The following is a 21,149-nucleotide window of genomic DNA, read 5'->3' on the forward strand; positions in this document are numbered from 1 at the left end:
TTATACATCAGTCACAGGAAAGGGACCTGATTGTTCTTGCTTGGGATAGGTACCATTCCAAGCTAATCAGTGCGGACAAGATGATATGGTACAAAGTTTGATCCATCCTGGATTACAGGACCACATGTGTATGAATGTAGTTTGTTAATGGATAAAGAGACAGGGGAAACAATAATTGTGTTGGGAAAATAAAATAACAACTATCTAAGATTAATATGGAGTGTAATAAGAGAACCAAATATTATATCTGAGGTAATTTTTTCTTTTGTTTGGGTATCTCATTTTTTCTTCAATTCCATACCTATATCATCTACTAAATTTTTCCTTTAAGAAAGATTACAATCAGGGAAGTTCCTGATATTACTTACAGTATAAATTTAACTTCTTTCTCTCAAGAGTTCTGAATTGTCACATTGTGTCCCCAGGTCAGGAATATTTGCTATCATTACAGCCAGAAAGAAAGTCTCCATTTAAGCCATAGTTGCTGTAGATCTGAAAGCCCTTTATTTTAGTTTTTCTCTATTGCTTTGCTGCATTCCAGCTGTGATACAGATAACCTAGCACCAAGCTCGACTATTGTAGTTTCCTACTTTAAAAAATGTCCCAAACTGTTTTTACTTAAAATTTCAACTGTTACTTAGTATTTGTTAAATGAATACATAATAAATGAATAACCTGATAAATACTGCTCATTTCAAATATCAAATAAATATATTTTTGTCTTTTTTGAGGTCTTGTGAATTCCCCTCTATATACTTCATGTTTATGATACATGTTGTGCCAAATTTTAAAACATGATTTCAGTTTTTCTTTTCTCTAGCCTATGGGTCATGCATTTCTGGAAAGGAGTACTCCTGAAATCACACCCATTTTAAAAACTTGAGTGTATTTTTCACTCGTTTGTCCTTTTCTCCTCATCTCAAAACCTATCTTGTGCCACTGTGTCTGGGATTCTCAGTTCTCAATGTGTTTCTGCTTGTTTGGGAAGCCAAACCACAAGCAACACATCTTTAAAAACAGATTTTTATTCCCTTAACTCCTTTTCAAAAATTTTATTTATTTATTTATTTTTAGAGAGAGTGGAAGGTGGGGGAGAGAGAGAAACATTGACATGAGAGAGAAACATCAGTTGGTTGGGACCAAATCCATTACCTAGGCGTGTGCCTTGACCGGGAATCAAACTGGAGATCTTTCCCTTTGAGGGACAGTGCCCAATTAACTGAGCCACGCTGCTCAGGGCTATTATTCCCTTAACTCTTGATAAGGACCGAGTTAAGGCTCCTTCAATCATACCTCTGCATTCTGCTGTACTTCCTTTTACCACCATGGCCTCGACTCTAAATATGTAATATTCTTTTTTCGATTCCTTTGTATATTCTATACAAGATAACTTCTGACACTCTTTTTTTCTTCTTTGATCTTGATTTTCCTTGAAAAGTCAACTTCACGGGTTTTTCTTAACTGATTGATTCTTTCAAGCTGTATACTGATGATCTTTGTCCTTTTATGGTATTCTGTCCATATTTCTATCATAGCACTTATCACATCCTAATCTCTATTATACAGATGACTCCCAAATTTATATCATTAGGCTAGATCTCTGAGCTTCATATGTAAAACTTCATTTCAATGTCCTATACACACCTCAAACTGACCATGCCTAAAACTTAATTCATCTTCAGTTGCTTCTTCTAGTATATTTCCTATTTTAGATAGCAGCATCAACATCTGTCTGCTCAATTGTTCAAGCTAAACACTTGTGAATTATCTTCCATTTCTCTGCCTTCTCTGTGATCCTTTTAAACTGCACGTTATACTCCTTTGTTTAAAGCCTTTCTATGTTTTCATGTATTGCTCTTATAACCATGTTTAAATTCTTTGTTACAATCTGTAAGACTTATATATTCTGACTTCTGATTGTTTGTTTCTTTTTAAGTACAACCCTGAACCTCTTACCCCTGCAGTTTTTCTCCAAACAGCCATAGTAGATTTTTAGATTCCTGAACTTGTCATGCTTTCTCTCTTCATCATGACTTTCTGCATTATATCTTCTCTTGTCCATGCTTATCTTCTTTGCCTCCCCTTTGCACAACTTGCTTTCAGTCATCTTTCTAAAAGCTTAAATCCACTTTCACCAGGAAGCCTGCCTTGCTGACCCCCATGTCCAGCCTTTTGTATATGTTATGATCTCTTCCATTATCACCCCAAGGCATCTGCATTTTTCCTATTTCAGCATTTATTCTTTGTGAATGCCTGTTAATTTATCTATATCTATCATTATACTGTAAACTTCATGAAGGCAAGAACTATGTTGAATTTTTTCACCAATGAGTCCCTTAAGCCTAGTAGAGCATTCAGTTTTAATCTGTATTTCCTGTTCATTTTGAGGCTGAGCGTTTTTTCATGTGCTTATTGGAATTTGCATATCTCTTTGTGCAGCATATATTCAAATTGTTGGCCCATTTTAAATTGAAACACTTAGTCTTTTATTATTGAGTTGTAAGAGTTGTTTGTATATTCAGGATACAAATCTTTTGTCAGCTATGTATATTGCAAATATTTTCTCTTGACTATGGCTTTTATTTTTATTTTCTTAATAGTATCTTTCAAAAAGAAGTTTCTAATTTGGTTAAATACCATTTATGAATATTTTTATGATTTTTCCTCTTTGTATCCTAGAAAATCTTTAACTCAAAGTAATGAGGGTTTTATACATTTTTTTCTTAAAATTTTTATTTTTTTATGTTTCATGCTTAGATTAATTACTGCATTTTTTGGACCATAAGATGCACCTAGGTTTTAGAGGAAAATAGGGGGTAAAATTTTGAGGCAAACAATGTGGTAAAATATTTAATAACATAAATAACATAATATCTTACCAATATAAATGTAAACAGAACTCAACAGTGGCATTAACAACCATTATTCCTCCCAAATTTGGTGGGGGGAAGTATGTCTTACAGTCTGAAAAACATGGTGTCCATTTCAGGTTAACTTGTTGGTATGGTTGATGCAGGTATTCTGGGGGTCCAAGGGCCTAAAGGACCCACTATGGATTCTTGGCTTCATGCAGGAAGGAATTTATATTTGAATCAGCATAGAATTTAAAATGAAAGAGAATTTCTCAGTGAAGCAATAAGACAGACAGTGGCTCCTCATCAGATAGAACAGCAGTCTCTCTTTGCCAGTGAGGCAAGGGAGACCCACAGAAGAAGCCGCTCCACAGACAGAGTAGTGGAGTCCCCTCATTAGAAGAGGAAGAGAGACCCTAATTATCTGTAGAGGTTGAGCTTGTATCTATTCGTAGTTTCTATGGAAAATTGCTGATATGAGAAAATAGAGAATGGAAAAAGACATTGGGTTTAACTTTAACTTTCCAAGGTATATTTTGTGGTCTTGTGTTTTCCTTTTACGGTACAGGTAAACAATACATTATGGGTGAGTAGCTGTTAATCAATCTTTGCAGGAATTTTCTGTGTTCCAAAGGCTCCTGGTGGTCTGCTTGCATCTCTGGTGAGGTGTGTTCCATGTCAGGCAGTATGTAGCATGTCCCTGACTTAACTCAGTTTGACTTTAGTTAATTTGTATAGCTCTCATGCCCCTTTTCTATAGTGTGGTGAGGGTAAAAATTAAAATTCTTTTTTTTTATATAGATATCCAGTTGTTTCAGCACCATACACTGAAAAGACTATTTTTTCCATAGGATTATTTTGACATCTCTATGAAAATCAATTGACCAAATATATGTAGGTTTCTTTCTAGACTCAATGACAGCAGCTAAATGAGATAACCTGAGTAGCTCTTCCTTGTGAATATATAATAAAGAAGATCCATTAAGAAAGACTGTAATATTTTAATGGAGGTACAGAAGAGATATGGAAGAATATTAATATATGATCTTACAACTAGCTATCTCCTCCCCATTTACCCTTATTTGCCTCCCAGTGTGTAATTTGCCTACCATACAGGACAGTAAATTTTCTAGAACAGGTCACTTCCAGGAAGACCTAAGTAGGCTATTTCAGTCACCAAAGCCATTAAATCACATACAAGAGCGTAACTTCTCTATTAGATTATCTTTGGAAATTGTAGACAATAGGTGAATGTTGGGACAGGTGCATATTACAAGTTTTGCTTTCCCTATCTGTTTCTTACCCTGCTAAAGTCTCCCATTACATGCATATAGCTAACATTACATTAGAAAATTTTCATTCAAGCTCAATGTACAAGTATAAATGAAACTGTCATAAGAAGAAACATAATCAGGGTAATTCATATTCATGGCAACTCCCAGAGCTGAGAGTAAATGCATATCAAGTATGCTAACACAAGACTAATTGATCTACACGGATAAAAGGGATAAAATTGATCCATATTTATACCACCATTGGTCCCACATCCAATGCTATTTGAATTCACAGTTAACTTTGAAATGTCTTTGAAAGGTGCTTTTTGTTCAATGTATACATTTGAAAATAGTACCTTAACTGAACCCCGGTGTCCACTAGCAAATTCCAGTAAAGACGGGAGAGGAGATATTAGCATTTACTATACCATGGACATTTTCATTTAATTTTTCAAAGATAACCACTACATTTTCAAATAAATATTGATCATATTCTACAAGATGCTGCTGTCAGGAAGCTTTATCTTACATTAGATGTAAGTATCTTTATGCCTTGGTGGCTTTCTGCTATATTAGCCATTTCTATAAGAAGTTACTAATAGAAGTTCAAGATGCACTTCCTGAGATCCACCACATGCTGTATCATCCTATAGGTATTTTTGAACGTTACTTGAATATATAATGTAATGACATTTTTTATATTTGTATTATTTTTCCTTATACTTCTTATACTTCTCTATAACATATGACATCTTTATTTGCATTATTCTTGCAGCTATTACTCTGGGTCATCTTGTATTATTTAGAATTTTTATTAATTTTTATAGCTCTTTGGTAAACTGTGTAAATAATTAAAGTATCATGAACTTGGTTGTATTCACTGTATAGTTGTTGAACTATTTGTGCATAGTTATTAGTAAAGACCAGGACTAATTTCATAGTTATATACTAATCATATTGTCAAGCTTTCACTCTAGTTACATAGCCAGGGACACAATTAAGCTCATGGTCTATCCAATTCTCAGTAATGAGAAGACAGTTTTGACAGTGTGGAATGATTAAAATGCTTAATGTTCATTAGCCTTCTTAGATGAAATTTAGTAAAAGAAAAGGTAGGTAATTTAAAGTTGTATAATGGAGAGTATTATTTTACAAAAACCTTCAGAGAGCAATTTGAAAAGGGCATTGATTACACAAAACTTAAAATATCCTAGGCATCATTTTGAATTTACAAAAGCTAGAAAAAAGGTTTATAAATATACTGAAAGTGAGCGATACAGACTAGAAAACCGAAAAATGCAGTAAAACCCAATATGAAGAAATTATTTAATCTAGCAGAAATAGGAAAATGTGGACAATATTAATGACTCCTAAATCTACAGTGACATCCATTATCATAAATTACCAAGATGAAGAATGTTATAATACTAAAGGTAATTTTCTTGAGTCATTACATTTCAAAGACATAGCCCAATAGTGAGTATGTAAAAATATGTAGGCTAAAATGTGAATAAGTTTCCCACTGAGAAGCAAAGTCATAGCTCTTTATGGAGCATTGCTAGAATGAAGTCACTGATAGGCAGTGTTAGGATAGGGGTGGTAGTGGTGGTGGTATGTGTGCACCTACCTGCAATGGAGTGTACTCACAGAATTTGGGAAACAACTTGGAATGCAAATTTGGTGAAATTTGCCATCATCAGAAATAATTTGTTCTAAGAGATGACATCTAAATATGTTACTGCTTAGGCAAAGGGCTCCAAAAGCTCAACCATTCCAGGCATTTTTTTTCTCTTCAGAATTTCAGTGTTAAATCTTACCTTTCCACATGAGTTCCAGTTTATTGCACAGAATGTGTGCTTTGGAGTGGGCCTTGAGGGCCATTGGGTCCAACTTTTTAATTGCAGGAAATACGAAACTAGCAGGTGGTCTTATCTATCTACAAATATAACCCACAGATTCACTCATTCTAAAAATTCACATTCAAATTTCGGATTCTTCTAAATGTCCTCTGACATAAAATCTGAAATTTCATCCATTGGCTCTAGTTCCATTCAGAGGCACCACAGCATTTATGACTGATTTTGCACCTGCATTAGTACCTTTCAAATATTTGAATTTAGTCTCCCTGGCACATTTGATCAAGCTAACTATGTTTTCAATCCCTGGTGAGAAAGTCTTCCATTTCCCTCCTGATCTAGGTCGCTCTTAACGTGCACCTCCCTTTCTTTTGACTGAATTCTTATTTGTCTGTGTCTTTAAAGCACGATGACTCCCACCTCACTAAAAAATGGGCAAAGTATTGGAAGAGCTAATTCATGAAAGAAGTAATATAAATTGCCAATAAATATCTAAAAATGTTTAATATCCATAGACATCAATTAAATGCTCTTTAAATCAACATTTCATTTTAGTATATGTAAAATTAGCTAAGATAAAAAGCCCACCAATTTTTAGCTGGGATGCAAGAAAGCAGGCAACACTGCATGGTGCTACAATAAAAGAAACAAAAGACAGAGAAAGATTCAAAATTTGATGAATAAACCTGTTTCTCATATAGAGAAAAGTGACAATGGAGAAACGTTTAAATAGATTATACCACAATGCAACTACTAAAAATGTTTTAGAATAATTTAGTGACATTGGGAAAATGTTTGCAATTCCTTATTAAGGAAAAATGGGTTATAAAATACGATTTTACTAATATCTATAAAAGTTGCTGAATGAATACTGACCAATGTGATTATGGGAATCATACCTTTCTGTCTGTTAAGTGTTTCAGAAAATGAAAATAGGCTCTGTGTCCAATCTGATGCCAAGTAAAAACAAGTTTTAAAAATACTACCAGAAGTGATCTGATTAATCCTGAACCTTGCTTTTTACTCTTAGACTATTCTACGCATCTTAGGTCATAGTGACCTTTTAAAATGCTACATCTCATATTAGTGTTCTAAAACAAAATATTTTTCATGCGTGCTGCTGTTAAGTCACGCTCCAGCCTCTCTTGAACCTAAGTGCCAGGCTTTACACTTGCTCCTGTCAAATTTTACTCGGTTTCATTGAACCCATATGTTGTACAGTTGAACTCTTCCCTCCCTCCCCCTTTTTCCTAGTGCTTCATATTGGACAGCCACTCACAGCTTTGCACGATCCATAGGTATATTTGCATGACATTTGCATGTCCTCATCCAACATTAATATCCTTTTATCCATCAAAGATTGTAGAGTATGCCCCTTTGTACTAGAGATGAAACCCATTATAATCAGCATCGCCAAAAGATGGGTCAGATAAGTCATTTTAATTTGAAGTAAAACTGCCACTGAAGATGGAAAACCAGTCTAAGCGAATTCCATTATATGTATTATACTTCCAGGGAAATTCAGGTATGTGGAAGAAAAATATTTTGAAAGATTATATAGATTGTTAAGTGATTAGATAAGCATAGAAAAATGGTATCAATGATAGATGCAAGAACTCAAGAATGAGCGGTATAGGATGCTGCTGGTGTGCACACACTGTACGCTTGTGTGATTCAAGCATTTTAGCTATGGGTTTAGGGACTGTAAAAACCTCAATTTAGTACTGTAAAGCAGCTTAAAATATTCTTATCACCAGTTACAACCCTTAAAAAGAAATTTTAACCTATGTCATATACCAACCAGGTGCTAGGTTTTCTGGTCCTTAAAGTGATTTTCACATTGATCTGGAGAAACGTAAGAACAGGGAGGTTCCCTCCTCTAGTTATTTTGTTTTTAGAGTCTCAACTAATCCCTCTCAATGGAAAAACTAAGAAGATTTACATGCTAACATGCCCAGCACATTTCCCAAGACAGCAAATAGTTTCCTATTAGGTAAGAAAGAATTTTAGGATGTAAAATCTATTAGCATTAAGAGGAAAACATTTGTAGACATCTTAAAGAAAATAATACAAAAATATAAATTATTGGAAAGGGAAGAAAATTGAGAGTTGAAGAGAGAGGAAACACGAAGGGCCTTTCTCCATAGGAATATACCTGTAATATTTTGGTGATGGACAACTACTTTTATGGGATATTTGGGCTTTTTGCTTGAGCAAGTTCATATGCTAATGTAAAAAGAAAAAGGAAAGCAAGAGAGGTATTTGTAATTTTAAGATATGCGAACCAGCAGTTTTATTTTTTTTACTTTAAAAAATAATCCAACCACTGCATAGACCTGAGGACCAAAGGAAAGTTGAAAAGGGAGTCTAATTTCTGTAACGTCATGACAAGAAAATGGGCAAACACAAATCGGGGTGATCAGAGGTGAGGATGGATCTATCATACTTTAACCGCAATTAAAGTAAAACATTAAAAGTCATGTTACTTTTACTGTTGGTAGAATGAAATCACTTAGAAGTGTTACTAGAACTCTCATTACTCTCTTGAGAAAGGCAAATCATATCCTCTCTTCTCAACATAATAGGATGTAGTACAATATCTTGCTTGAGATGTGGGTGCTGACATCCATGTAAAGAAGTTCTTTTGTGTGTTCCTAATACAGATTATCAACATAAACAATTTATTAAAAGGGCTGCACAAAACTGGATAATTTCTCAAAGGTTATTTATCTTCATGATTCAGAATATGATATCAGAGACCTCCACCCATTCATCTTCATCAAACCCTGTTCCTTTCCCTCCCCCATAGATAACAGTGCTAATCTCACTACCAGACCATGTGATGGAGCCTGGTCAATGGAATATGGGTGGAATGAAGCACACTGCTTTTGAGCTAACTGCCCACAAAACCCTCCAACACAGCACTTGCCATGCTCTTTACCCATTAGCAGGTCAGATAGAGAAGACCTCAAGGATGCAGACGAGGAAAGCCCTATGATGTGAGAAGCCTGCTCCACTTTGGAGATAAGGTGGTTGGAGAGGAACATCTACATGGGATTTATGTTTTAGAGAGAAACAAACCTCATTCTGTTAAGCCACTGAAACTCTGGAGTTGTTGGTTATCTCTACTAGCTTACCTCAGCTAGGTATGGATTCTGGGTCAGATTGCTTGGGTTAAAAATCTCATTCCATCCATAGCTGTGCAAACTACTTAACCTGACTTAATTTCCTTGTATATAGAATGCTGACAGTAACCTTACCTATTTCATAAAGTATTTGAGGGGATGGAGTGAGGTATATAACCCTTTAATAAACTTGGTATTTAAGTATGACTTATGGTTGCTTCATTCCTAAAGAAGACTCTCATTTTAAGATCATATCCAAATAGGGATTTCTTGCAGAGTTTGGTCAAGTACTATAAGCTAATTTGTAATATGAAAGACTATCCACTTATGATGTTTAACTAAAGAAATGCTGAGTTTTCCAGGAAGAAAATGAGGGAGAAAATGAGGACTAGAAGGAGGAAAGAAGGGAGGTGATGGAGGAGAGAATGAAGACTTCTCTGTTTTAAGCAGCTTCCGTATGAACTGAACTTTGCTAACAAGTCTGTCACAGCCAGGAAGTAAATATCTCTTAGCATCAGATAGTTACAGCAGACATGTACTCTTGTTATTGTCTGCAGGAGTTTCCTGGACATCTTTCTGCTGTGGGTGGTATACAGAACCTCCTTCCCACCCCCACTCCATTCCATGACACTCCTGCTGCCCTGACATTTTTTTTCTTCAATGAGAAATACTCGCTGGCTGTTTACATATCCTCAAAATCTCTTGTGAAAGTGAACCAAACTAAAATAAACCAGGAGCCTTTTGCCACTTAGTAAGCTTCATTCTAAGGCATGGTGCCTATAAATAAGGCAATCGGATGCCAGGGGAAAAAAAAAAACCTCACCAAATGCACAACTGTACATTTACAGTCTCTTCTATAAATAGATGAAGATTGCAGGTTTTTAAGTGAATGAGAGACTACAGCAAAAATTGTGTGAACTCAGAAAGATGAGTGAAGCATAAAATATACTCCATGTAACAGAAATGGATATTTATTCAGTAGCAACGCCAACAAAATTAAACACAAGGAAATTAGTATTTTGTAGGTTTGGTAAAAAGGAACCATGAGTGGATTGAGCGCAGGCTGCAAACCAAAGGGTCACTGGTTCAATTCCCAGTCAGGGCACATGCCTGGGTTGTGGCCCAGGTCCCCAGTAGGGGGCACGTGAGAGACAACTACACATCGATGTTTCTCTCCTTCTCTTTCTCCCTCCCTTCCCCTCTCTCTCAAAATAAACTTTAAAAAATCTTTAAAAAAAGGAACCATGAAATGCCCTGGTTTTGGTCTCTTTGGAGTTTCTTAGATGGAACTGCTCACTTTATAGGCAAATATATGAATTTAGCAGTTGGCTATTTATTAATCAAGATATTCTTCACTTTTGTGAAAGTGAGCTTCTATTTTTCTGAAGTACCCGAAGATGAACAAAAGATGTATCTGTGAAGAAATAGGAGGTTTTTGCTCTATAAACAAATTGCACTTATTCTAAAAAAGAAAAAAATAGAGGGCCTAAACATAAAGTAAAATGTGGTTTTCTGCATAGTTACAATGCCCAAGGACAGTTCTGATCTGATGCCTTATCAATTTACATGGAATTTTACTCTAGTGGTTTCTCTAAGGTTCAGCAAAAACAAGCAACAAAACAATATGCTCTCTCTGAGCCACAGGAACCATTTTCAGGGCTTAGTGCATTTAAAAATTTTCTCCTCTAACAGTATCCTATGAGTGGACCATAAAGAAAAACCTTTCAATTTTGCATGGTAATTGAGTTTTGTGGGCATTTGGGGCTTTGGTTTACCTTCTAGAAGCGTAGTATCTGGGCTCAAAGATCATGTGCAGTGCAAAGATGAGTGTGAAACAAAAGGCTAACATTTTACCACTTGATGCAGATGGATCATTCCAGTAACCCAGGCAGCTGAATTGGTTAGAGGCTGAGGACACCTAAGTTCTGCTAATAATGCAAGCATAGGACCTGCCAGTTACACTAAACAACTTCCATACACGGTAGCTCTTAGGAGTATCAATGACTTCATCATCCTCAATAACCAAAAATCTAAGAAACTCACTTTTATGTTGTTTAAACTAGTCCTAGAATTTTATAATAACACAATTGACTTAGTGGAAGCAACAAGTGTAGATAATAGAGAATATTGAAAAGTACTGGGTTAGGTTCCTTCAATTATCTGCATATTTCTACACTTCAGTGTGGAAATCTCTGATCATGAGTACTATCAACACTAATTGGAGCCCTTGGTTTCCAGGAATAGATTCTTCCAGTAAAGTCAATTTGGCATTTTTGCAGATACTGTTCTGTGCTAAAAAAATAATAATGAAAAAAGTACTAGAGAAGGACACATGAGTCAGCTACTAGTCTGTTTTCCAGGCATAGGCACGTCCCTTCACTTCTACAGGTCTATTTTCTCAATTTGAAGATTGAAGGGTTGGACTGGCTGGTCTCTAAAGCCCCTTTTAGCTCTACAGTCTAGACTACTTACAAAGGTCAGTACTGGCTCATTCAGTCATTAGATCTACAAATACTATTAACATAATGAGGTCTTGCCTTTCAAAACTGCAGTTAAGGGAAAAGCATGCTCCCCCTCATAGCTCTGGGACTGTAAATCATTTGTTGTGCTAAGACATGCAAACCCTGGACAACACAGTTTGTTCTTTGTATTTGACATGCTGCATTACACCCCAGATGGGTGGGTTGTTAAAAAAAAAGTAAGCCATCTGATTGTCTTTGCTTGCCTATTAAAATTAAACTGAGCTTATAATTAACATCACCAGGTGAAGTACTTTAGTGTTGTCTTTTTTTTTAAGGAAATATTGAGCGATTCTCTTCTACTGGCTTTTTATTGTTGGAAAGTTCAGCCACATCCCCAATTCAGACTCTTGCTCCCACATCAGCTGATTCATTCCAAATCTTCAAAGAACATTTTCCTTATATAATTTTCTTTTTCTACAATGGTCACAGTTCTCTAGCCATATAATAAAAACCATGCAAATCTGAGTTTGCTTACATTGAAGACAGGCTTATTTGAATAGGGAGACCAATGTTCATTCACTTCAGTGTGAATAGAGCCTGATGCGAGGTTTGTCAGTGTGGCTTTAGCTGAGCTGCAGTTGGCAGAGCCTACAACACAGATTGCTATACTTACAGGTCTGATTTGCGGCAACTGTGGCATCTGTGTTCTGAGTTCTAGATTTAGCAGCTTTTCTAGCTTTATTCTTCTGGCCAGCCATGGAATATGATTCTATGTACTCTTAACAATCAGTACATTTAATTTTGATTTTTGCTTTGTTTTTTTTTTTGCATCAGGATTCAAAATGTAACCCAACAAATTTCAGATGAAGTCTAAAATGGGTTTTCTGTGATTCATACACATCAGTGAAAAATATGATTGTTGATATGACTTTACACACGTACACACATGGACTGTCTGTGCACACACACCAACATTCCCCCATGTTGGTTTTTCTTTGATAGGTTTGATAGCAGTGTAAAACCATATGTGCTAAAATGTTTCTTATTCATATTACCAGGATGATAATGTAAATCATTACTACTTATCAATAGGTTAACTTAGAAAGAATTCAAACATTCATTCTAAAATGCTTTTTAAATTTCCTTTTTTCCCTAGGATCTTGCAGAAGTAAAAAAAAAATTTATTTTTTACTTGTATGATTTTATGCTGATTTCAACAATTGCGGCCAGTTTCCATAGTCTATTGTCGAGGCTTAAAGCCTCGAATGGTACTGAAATATTTTAAAATTTTTAGGTGTTGATTAACTTCTGGGATATGTACACATCAAGGATGAGTGAGTTCAGTTAAATTTCCTAATGTTTTGATGCTGGATGAAATCTCTTTCATTTGACTAGCACCTGTGGAATTGACCTCAAATTTGCATGACCAAGTACTCTCTTGAATTGATCCTTAACTGTTTTCTTCCCCATCAGTAAATCTTAGATACATTTCTCCTCAACATGGGAGAAATTAGACTTTGTATTTTCACTAGCACTAGGAAGCTGAGGGCAAAGAAAAACAGGAAATGGAAGCGGAGAACATTAAGAATACAGAGAAAAATGAGTCATACAATTCTATCAAAATACTCATTACATTGGAAATCATCTAATTAGGTATCCAAATTGAGAGTAATGTGTCTTTTGTTTTTCACTTCTAGAAAAAAAAAAGAAAGAAGAGGCAACAATAAAAAGTGTATAGTTAGGGTTTTGTAAAGAAAGAAAAGCAAAGTAAGGGAGGGGGAAGAGAAGGAAATGCCTTGTACTCTCTCCAAAACAAACAAGCAAGCAAACAAACAAACTGCCCATTTCACACACACCCGCTGCCTTAGAATGAGGGATACAGGATGCTGCCAAAGCCTCCACCAGAGAAAACAATAGTGAGGCAGGAGAGCAAGGAAGTTTTCAGAAGTTTCTCATTAGTAAAGGCTAAGACAAATACAGTTGGCCGTCCATTGACCAGAAAACCAAATAAATTATGTCAATCCCTGAAACATTCGCATCATCAAGGATTTCTTTTTATTTAAAAATGGAACGTCTGTATCACATGGGGAAAAGAAGCCTTATTACAGTTTTAACATTTGTATCTGTTTACTTTTCTTGGAGTGGACATTCCTATCCCTCCAAACAACTAACATACATAGAGCTAAAAATCACATAAGGAAACAACTAAAGGATAACAACACTAATAGTTTCAACAATGGAAGTGGCACTTGGTCATTTTTGTTGATATGAGTCCTGGGGAATCCAAATGGCAGAAGAGAGCAAGGAAGAGGCTTTCGTCCAAGATGCACCACGATAATGAAAGCCAGTCATGGGATGTAGCCCTGGGAAAGACCTGCAGAGTGCTCCTGAGGGGACATGCATCCTTACTTCCAGCCACCAAAACATTCTGCAAGGTACCATGGTTTTGTATTTTGAATCATTTGCAAAGATGTTTTGGCCTCTCAGCAAATCAACCCTAAAGTATTTAATGAGCAATCAGTATATTATGAACAGAGTCATCTCAAGCCTGGAACAAGAAACTATATTTCTCTGCTTTCATTCCCTCCTATTGTTCCTGCTTCTTCATCTTTTCCCCACCTAAATAGTCATTAACAAAATATCAACAGTACTGGTGCTTTCAGTCCATGGTCAAAACCATCCTTATAGTATTTTTTGAATAATTCTGACACAATATATTGTATTTGGCACTGAAATCAATTCGTGACTAGTCTACATAAATGCTATCCTATATAGAGATAAGCAAAGGAGAGTAATATATCAGAGCAATCAACAAATTACAGATCATATGCTAAGGAGATGCCAGAGTGCATAGGCAATGGACCAGTGGGGTGACCATGGGCATCATATGGGATAGCATACTCGAAAGGACTCTAACTGACAGAGCACTTTGGACATTAAGGTCATTATTACTGTTGTTATTATGGTATAACAACTGACCCACTGTGGGGAAAGTAAACCCCAAGAAGGCAAAAGTTCTGGTCAGATTGAATACAAGGAATCATTTCCTCTCCATGTCTAACAGCTAGCACTTGGCAATGGTAATGTAATGTGTGGAGAGACACAGCTTGGGCCTACAAAATAGAAATTTGAATATATAAATATATATTATGAAGTATGGTCGGATACAAATTGATGTAAAAATATGCTTTGCTTTCCCTGTGTCATGAGTTTAAAAAGCATATAATTTTGTGTTGTTTTATGTTGAAGCAAAGTTAGTAAACTTTTTGGTTCTGTTAAAGAAGTATTTTCACAGTATATGTTATTACAGTGCTGAAACCTTACATGTTAAATAGCCACCTGAAATATTTAGGACTTATCCAAAAATAACTTAACATTAATATAGATCATTCTAGTAATATGTTTAGTTATATGGTCTGGGGTAGTAATAATGGAGTGGTGAGAATTCATCAAGATTTGCTACTTGGCCCATTTTTAATTAAATGTTTGAGATAGTAAAGTAATCTTATAGGTAGGATATCCATGATATTTTCATTATCAAATAGGAAATGGCCTGAAGCTTTGGCTGTAGAAAGTACTGTAGAAAGATGGTAAGTTGGGAAGAGATTCCTTTTCTGCCCTCAGCCGAACTAGTGATTGTGGTAAAACACTTGTACCTGGATAGTATCCCCTGGGTCAGTGTCTGACAATCAAACACTCCTCAGGATGGCAGAGCTGCTCAGGTGCAAGCGTCCACAGAGTAAACAGCCTTGCCTCATAAGGACAAAGCCCATGGCTTTGAGAATTTGCTCACTGTTGAAGAATTCTGGGAAGCTATTTGAAGGATAATCTCATTTCTTGGGTCACTGCTGTCATGTTACTGGCCTTCGTTGTAATTCCAGTTAAATTACAAAGTACAATATATAATGTTGAACCTTCAGGAATAATATAATGAGCACAGCCACCCTCCACAAAGTCCCAAGTTCAAATTACTGGCAAAGTCATCATCTGAGAATGTCTGAGAATGTACAGAATCTTGATCATCACTGTTGCTGTCTGTGTCACCACCACCATCATCATAGCATCTTTAGCATTACAGTTGCAGTATCCTGATCATGTCAAGTGGGGTGGGAAGATCCAAAAAACCAGTATCAAGACACTGTCCAGTTTGGGTGTGTAAATATTATCCTGTGCTTCTTTGCCCATTTAGCAAACACTTTCTTTTCAGTGATAAACCTATGGCCTCCATATGGAGCATGTTCATGAAGAAAATATTCATCACACTCATCTCTTCCTTGTTCATAGTAATGGTAGGGAACTTTCCTATACCCCTCTGTCCTAGAAAAGAAAAAAAAAAACAGAAAGACTGAGATAAAGAATGAAAATCATTCATTTACAAGAATCCATTATGTGCTGAGTAAATGCATTTACTTGCAAACCTATGCATGATTCTAGCCCATGAACTCAGTTAAAACTATTATGTATAAAAGCTTTTAGGAAGATATACCAAGTCCTTAGTGCTTTAATAAATCAAATAAAATTTATATATCACACCAATTACATTCGAACACATAGCTCTCCTTTGAAGGAGGAAATGGTGCATAATGGAGCAAACTTTGGAGAGCCCGATGCTCTTACAGGACTTGAAGGAGTCTTGTGATTTTTCATAGGAGGACAGTTGGTTCATCTGTGCTCCAATATGCTAATAGCTGGGATAGAAATATTTGATCATGAAGATTGTGGCTTAATTACCATTTTGAAAATATGATGAAAATATTTCCTGAATTCTATTTTGCCAGTTGTTGGTAGGGAAGTATGTTTGATTACCCTGATGAAGAATGGAAGGTTTATTTTATTATCTAGTTAGAAACTACCCCCACCCTGAGTGGGGATGTATGTGCATAAAGACATCCATTTTAGATAAGGACTTGGTAGATTACTCACTTATTTCCAGACATTCTTGTTAAGCTCTCAGCTTCTCTGAGGCTCTAGGACATTTTGTCCTTCATGATCAAATATAACCACTGAGTAGATAGCCATCTATCAAGTCATTAGCACAGCAGAGATGACAAACTTGCTTTGCAAATTAAATAACCACTAAAGTTGTCTGTATTTCTCAGCCACAAGCCCCCGATATGCCACTGATTAAGGGGAAAACGTTTCTTCTGACATTTGACATTAGACTGTGGTAAATATTTTACTTTGTATCACTGCTAAAAGTCATAACTTGATGCACTGACAATGAAATGTCATGTCAGCAAAGAACACAGGGAAATAATTGTTGTTTTATCTGTTTTTTTCCAGATTTATGGTATTAAAATGAATTGTGATATTTTGATAAGATATACAAATTGGAGATGCATAAAAATAATTTCCTGTGATCTTACTTGCAGTAGGTGTCATTTATCATCCCGTAGACGTGAATGCCATAGCAGGCATCCATGGCCAGAATGAACGTGAACCACCCAGTGCTGAGGTAAGAGCCAGACTGGACTCTGTGAGGGAACAAAAACAACAAACGAAACAAAACAACACAGACAACATACACAGAGTGACAATAAAGTGTGGTGAGAAACAAGCCAATTTTGGCAAAAACGTAACACTTGTTATCAGGAAAAAACATTAAGAAACTTGACAATCTGTCAGAGTCACACTTATTTTGAATTATCTCTGAATAATTTATGGGCATGTTCTCACTCTTACTACCTTAAGCCTGGAAGCTATGCTGTATGGTAGAGAAGCCATATGGCAAATTTTTGAAGTCAAATAATCCTGCTCCCTTCAGGTGAAAAATAATTTGTTTGATTTTCCTTGTGACACGAATTAGTGCTGCACATCAGAAGACAGGTTTTCTACAAGTTGCTTGGAGCCCTGATGGGAACTGAATGATAATAGTGCTATCTGCTATCCTGGACATATCACCTGCTTTAAGGCTTGTTGGGTTTCTATGTATAAATTAGATGCAGCGTAAGTGAATGACCTGGTCTATGAAAACATCTGAAGAGTTCTCCCCTGCTTTCCAGGCATCATGAGACAAGACTTTTCCTTTGTAAGACCTGTCTTACCAATCTCTTCAACATGTTTTTAGTGAATACCTACTGTGTGCCCATCACTGTTGAAGATGCTGAGATACAGCAGTTATCAAACAACCAAAGCTTTTGTCTTCATGGAGACTAGATGATTGGATTTGGAGATGGCTGTGTTATAAAGGTTGGCCATGGAAGGCTTTTTTGACAACAAATATCTGGAAAGGGGGTAGGGAAAAGGGAAGGAGCCACATGGACTATATTGGAAAAGACAAATTCATGTGTGTAGTCTTTTTTTTTTAAGATTTCATTTATTTCTTTTTAGACAGAGGGGAAGGGAGAAAGAGAGGGACAGAAACATCAATGTGTGGTTGCCTCTCACACATCCCCTATTGGAGATGTGGCCCGCAACCCAGGCATGTGCCCTGACTGGAAATCAAACCAGTGACCTTTTGGTTCACAGGCCGGTACTCAATCCACTGAGCCACAGGAGCCGGGGTGTCATGTGTGTAGTCTTTTGACCACCTCTTGGTCACATAAGAAAGGGCCACAGGTCTGGAACACTTTCTTACTAAAGGATAAGGAATTCTCTCAGCCTGTGCTGGACTTGCCACCTTGTGTGGGGCTCTCTTACCCTGTTTCAGATTTTAATTTTTTTTTTATTTTTTCAGTTACAGTTGACACTTACTGTTATATTGGTTTCAGGTGTACATAGTGGTTAGACATTTATATAACTTATGAGGATGTCCCCTAATAAGTCTAACCCCCACCTAACACCACACATACTCATAGCTATTACCACATCATTGAGTATATGCTATACTTTACACCCCCATGACTATTTTGTAACTGGCAATTTGTTCTTATGAATGCTTACATCTTTTTCACCTAACCCTCAACCCCACTCCCATCTGGCAACCACCCACTTTGTTCTCTGTATCTATAAGTTTGTTCTTGTTTAGTTTGTTTATTTATTTTGTCTTTTAGATCCCACTCACAAGTGAAATCATAGGGTATTTATCTTTCTCTCTCTGAGATACTTCACTTAGCTTAATGTGTACTTCTTTGTTCTGTTTAAATATATGTGTCATATGGCACCTGGCCAACCTCACTGCTGTATCTTTTCCCTGAAAGCAGGGGATGGAATCCTTCATTCTGTGGCACAAAAGGGTTGCATGCAGGCCAGAGGCCTTGCGTTAGCTGCTGGGAAGGACTTACTGGCCATGGGGCACCAATGCTCACTACTAACACTGATCTCCTTCTGTTTCTTCTCTACATGAGTAAAGTGTTGCTCTGTCTACTGTCTGCATTGTTTTCCTTGGCAACTCTGATCCCAAGAGTCAATGGTGGAAGGGTTTGGATATCTGCTCCTGGTGATGCGTAACAGACACTCCTTGCTCAATGGACAATATGAGAGAAAAGAATTGCAGAAGAAGGAAATGCTAGGGGCAAAATCACAAATATGTAAGTGTGGTATATTTAAGGAAGACATGGGAATAGTGATAACTGCAGCATGTAGTGCTGACCGGAGGGGTCCGCCATGTTCCAAATGGTTCAAAGGAATGTTTGATGACAGGTGGCATCTCGATACTTGTCTTTAGCCGAGGTTGACCCAATACATCTAAAACAGATGACTGCCTACTGCTGTAAGTTTCTCCCCATAGTGGCATTTGACTCATCCCAGATCATCTGGCATCTGTGTACCACCACTGCTAAAAAAGACTAAATTTCCTACATCTAGACTTCTTTGCACACTGGAGCACAGCCAGCCCTTCCCCAACTGATAACCTCTCCCTGGGTGCACCACTCTAGCCAGCAGTGGCTTGCCACTGAAGCCCGATATTGTGGATGCTTTTCTCCAGCACCAAGCCTTCTGTGTGCTCTAATTAGGACTCTGAATCCTTTCATTCTTTTTTTTTTAAACAGACACTGCTTAGTATCAAATTACTTAGAGCATACAGGCATTTCAGAAGCAATAGAAACTCAGAGTGGGGGTTAATAACTGGATATTTTAACCTTTATTTTCATTGGCATTGGGTGATTTGCAAGGAGAGATAAACCTAATATATATAAAAGGGGGCACAAATAATGCCCCCTTTTTATTACAAAATCTTTTATTACAAAATCATAAGCATGTAATTCTGCAACATAACAATATCACACTCAAGCACACCACATGACATTTTAGGTAAAATGTTCAAATTAAAACTATAAATCATTACACAATATTATTACCCTACCAACCATACTCAGCAGGAGTTACTTCTGCCAGATATATATATATCACCCATTTCTTCTACTTACTTGTCACTGAATTTGAAATGCCACAATGAAAGTATTTTCCTTTATATCTCCTGACATGTCTTCTGCATACAAAATGTTCCAGAAACAGGGTCTCCATGAATTACATGCACTTTCCTCTTAATAGGAATATTAGCAGGAGCATGGATTAGGAATGGTGCCAAGCAGGTGGGAAGATGTACCACAGGGAGGTGAAATACACAAAAGGGCGACTTTGCTTACACAGAGGAACCTGCAGTCCATCCTGTCTTCTGCAGTCTGAGGAGGAGCAGCAATAATGGGGACTGCTTAAAGCATCATCTGCTTAAAAAGTCCTTATTTGAAATTTGGGAGAGCTCAGAAAAGGCAAGGCTCTTGACAAACATCTCTGAAACTGAATCTAGAAACTGTCTACATACTGAATTTTTCTGGTTAGTATCCCTACTGAATTGTATACCCCTTTTTCCTCTTGCCTTCTTGTATGACTTTTTCCATAATACTTTTGTATTATCTTTACCCTCCTTCAATATCTGATTGACAAAGCACTAGTAGAAATCAGTAAAATTTACAGCATGTATTTGAATATGATGAGAAAACCAAGTGTCACTTATTCATGCATTCATTTATCTTTTTTGACAATCATTTATTGGGATACTATCATGTGCCACTAGTTATACTAGAAGCTGGCAATGAATATTTTCTTAAAGAGGACTTGGTCTAGCAGTGGAAGCACATGCACTGAAACGATTGATCACAATATCGTGCAACAAGGCACAAGCCCATGTGTTTCTTTGGAGTTTGTTACCCAGCGCACTACAGAGCTGAGAGTGAGGCTCCCTGGCTTCACATTCTGGCTCTCTTGCTACTTGAACGAGAGGCTTTGGACAACTTATTTAGTCTCTTATATCATCTTAGTTTCCTTTGTCTTGAAAACTCATATCTAAGGTTATTTCTAATTTTGAAATCAAGTGATTCTGTGATTGTCACCTTCAATAGTCAGCTTGTTTTAACCTTTAAGCACATTCTATGCTGCAAGCATGTTGGGTGTATAATTAACAGTCAGACCACATTTAAAGCCCACTTGTGTGATGTACATGCCACTAAAAGTCTGGGGTGTGTATTTTGATATAAATTTTTACCTGGCAATGGCAGTGGCAACGGTCACTGAACTTTTGAAGGGAGATCTGTGTTTACCTCCTTCACACTTCTGCTCACAGAAGGTGCTAAAATAACTGTTCAACACCAATGGAACAACTGGACCATAATATTGAGGGTAAAGCTTACTTTGAGTGAGA

At 36.7% G+C, this 21,149-nt stretch overlaps 1 protein-coding gene across 1 annotated transcript in view; it reads right to left on the reverse strand.

Moving 5' to 3' along the window:
• Positions 1 to 13,605: 13,605 nt before the first annotated feature.
• ST6GALNAC3 (ST6 N-acetylgalactosaminide alpha-2,6-sialyltransferase 3) overlaps positions 13,606 to 21,149 on the reverse strand; it is a 496,586-nt gene continuing 489,042 nt past the window's right edge. Inside the window, exons 4-5 of the mRNA XM_045835305.1 lie at positions 16,936 to 17,043; positions 13,606 to 15,886 (exon numbers count right to left, since the gene is read on the reverse strand). Coding sequence (XP_045691261.1) covers positions 15,700 to 15,886; positions 16,936 to 17,043 — 295 coding nt within the window. The 3' untranslated portion in view covers positions 13,606 to 15,699. The remainder of the gene's footprint in view (positions 15,887 to 16,935; positions 17,044 to 21,149) is intronic.

Source organism: Phyllostomus hastatus, unplaced genomic scaffold (genome assembly GCF_019186645.2).
Source record: "Phyllostomus hastatus isolate PE091 unplaced genomic scaffold, TTU_PhHast_1.1 phas_contig_209, whole genome shotgun sequence".
In the NCBI taxonomy this organism is placed as follows: Eukaryota; Metazoa; Chordata; class Mammalia; order Chiroptera; family Phyllostomidae; genus Phyllostomus; species Phyllostomus hastatus.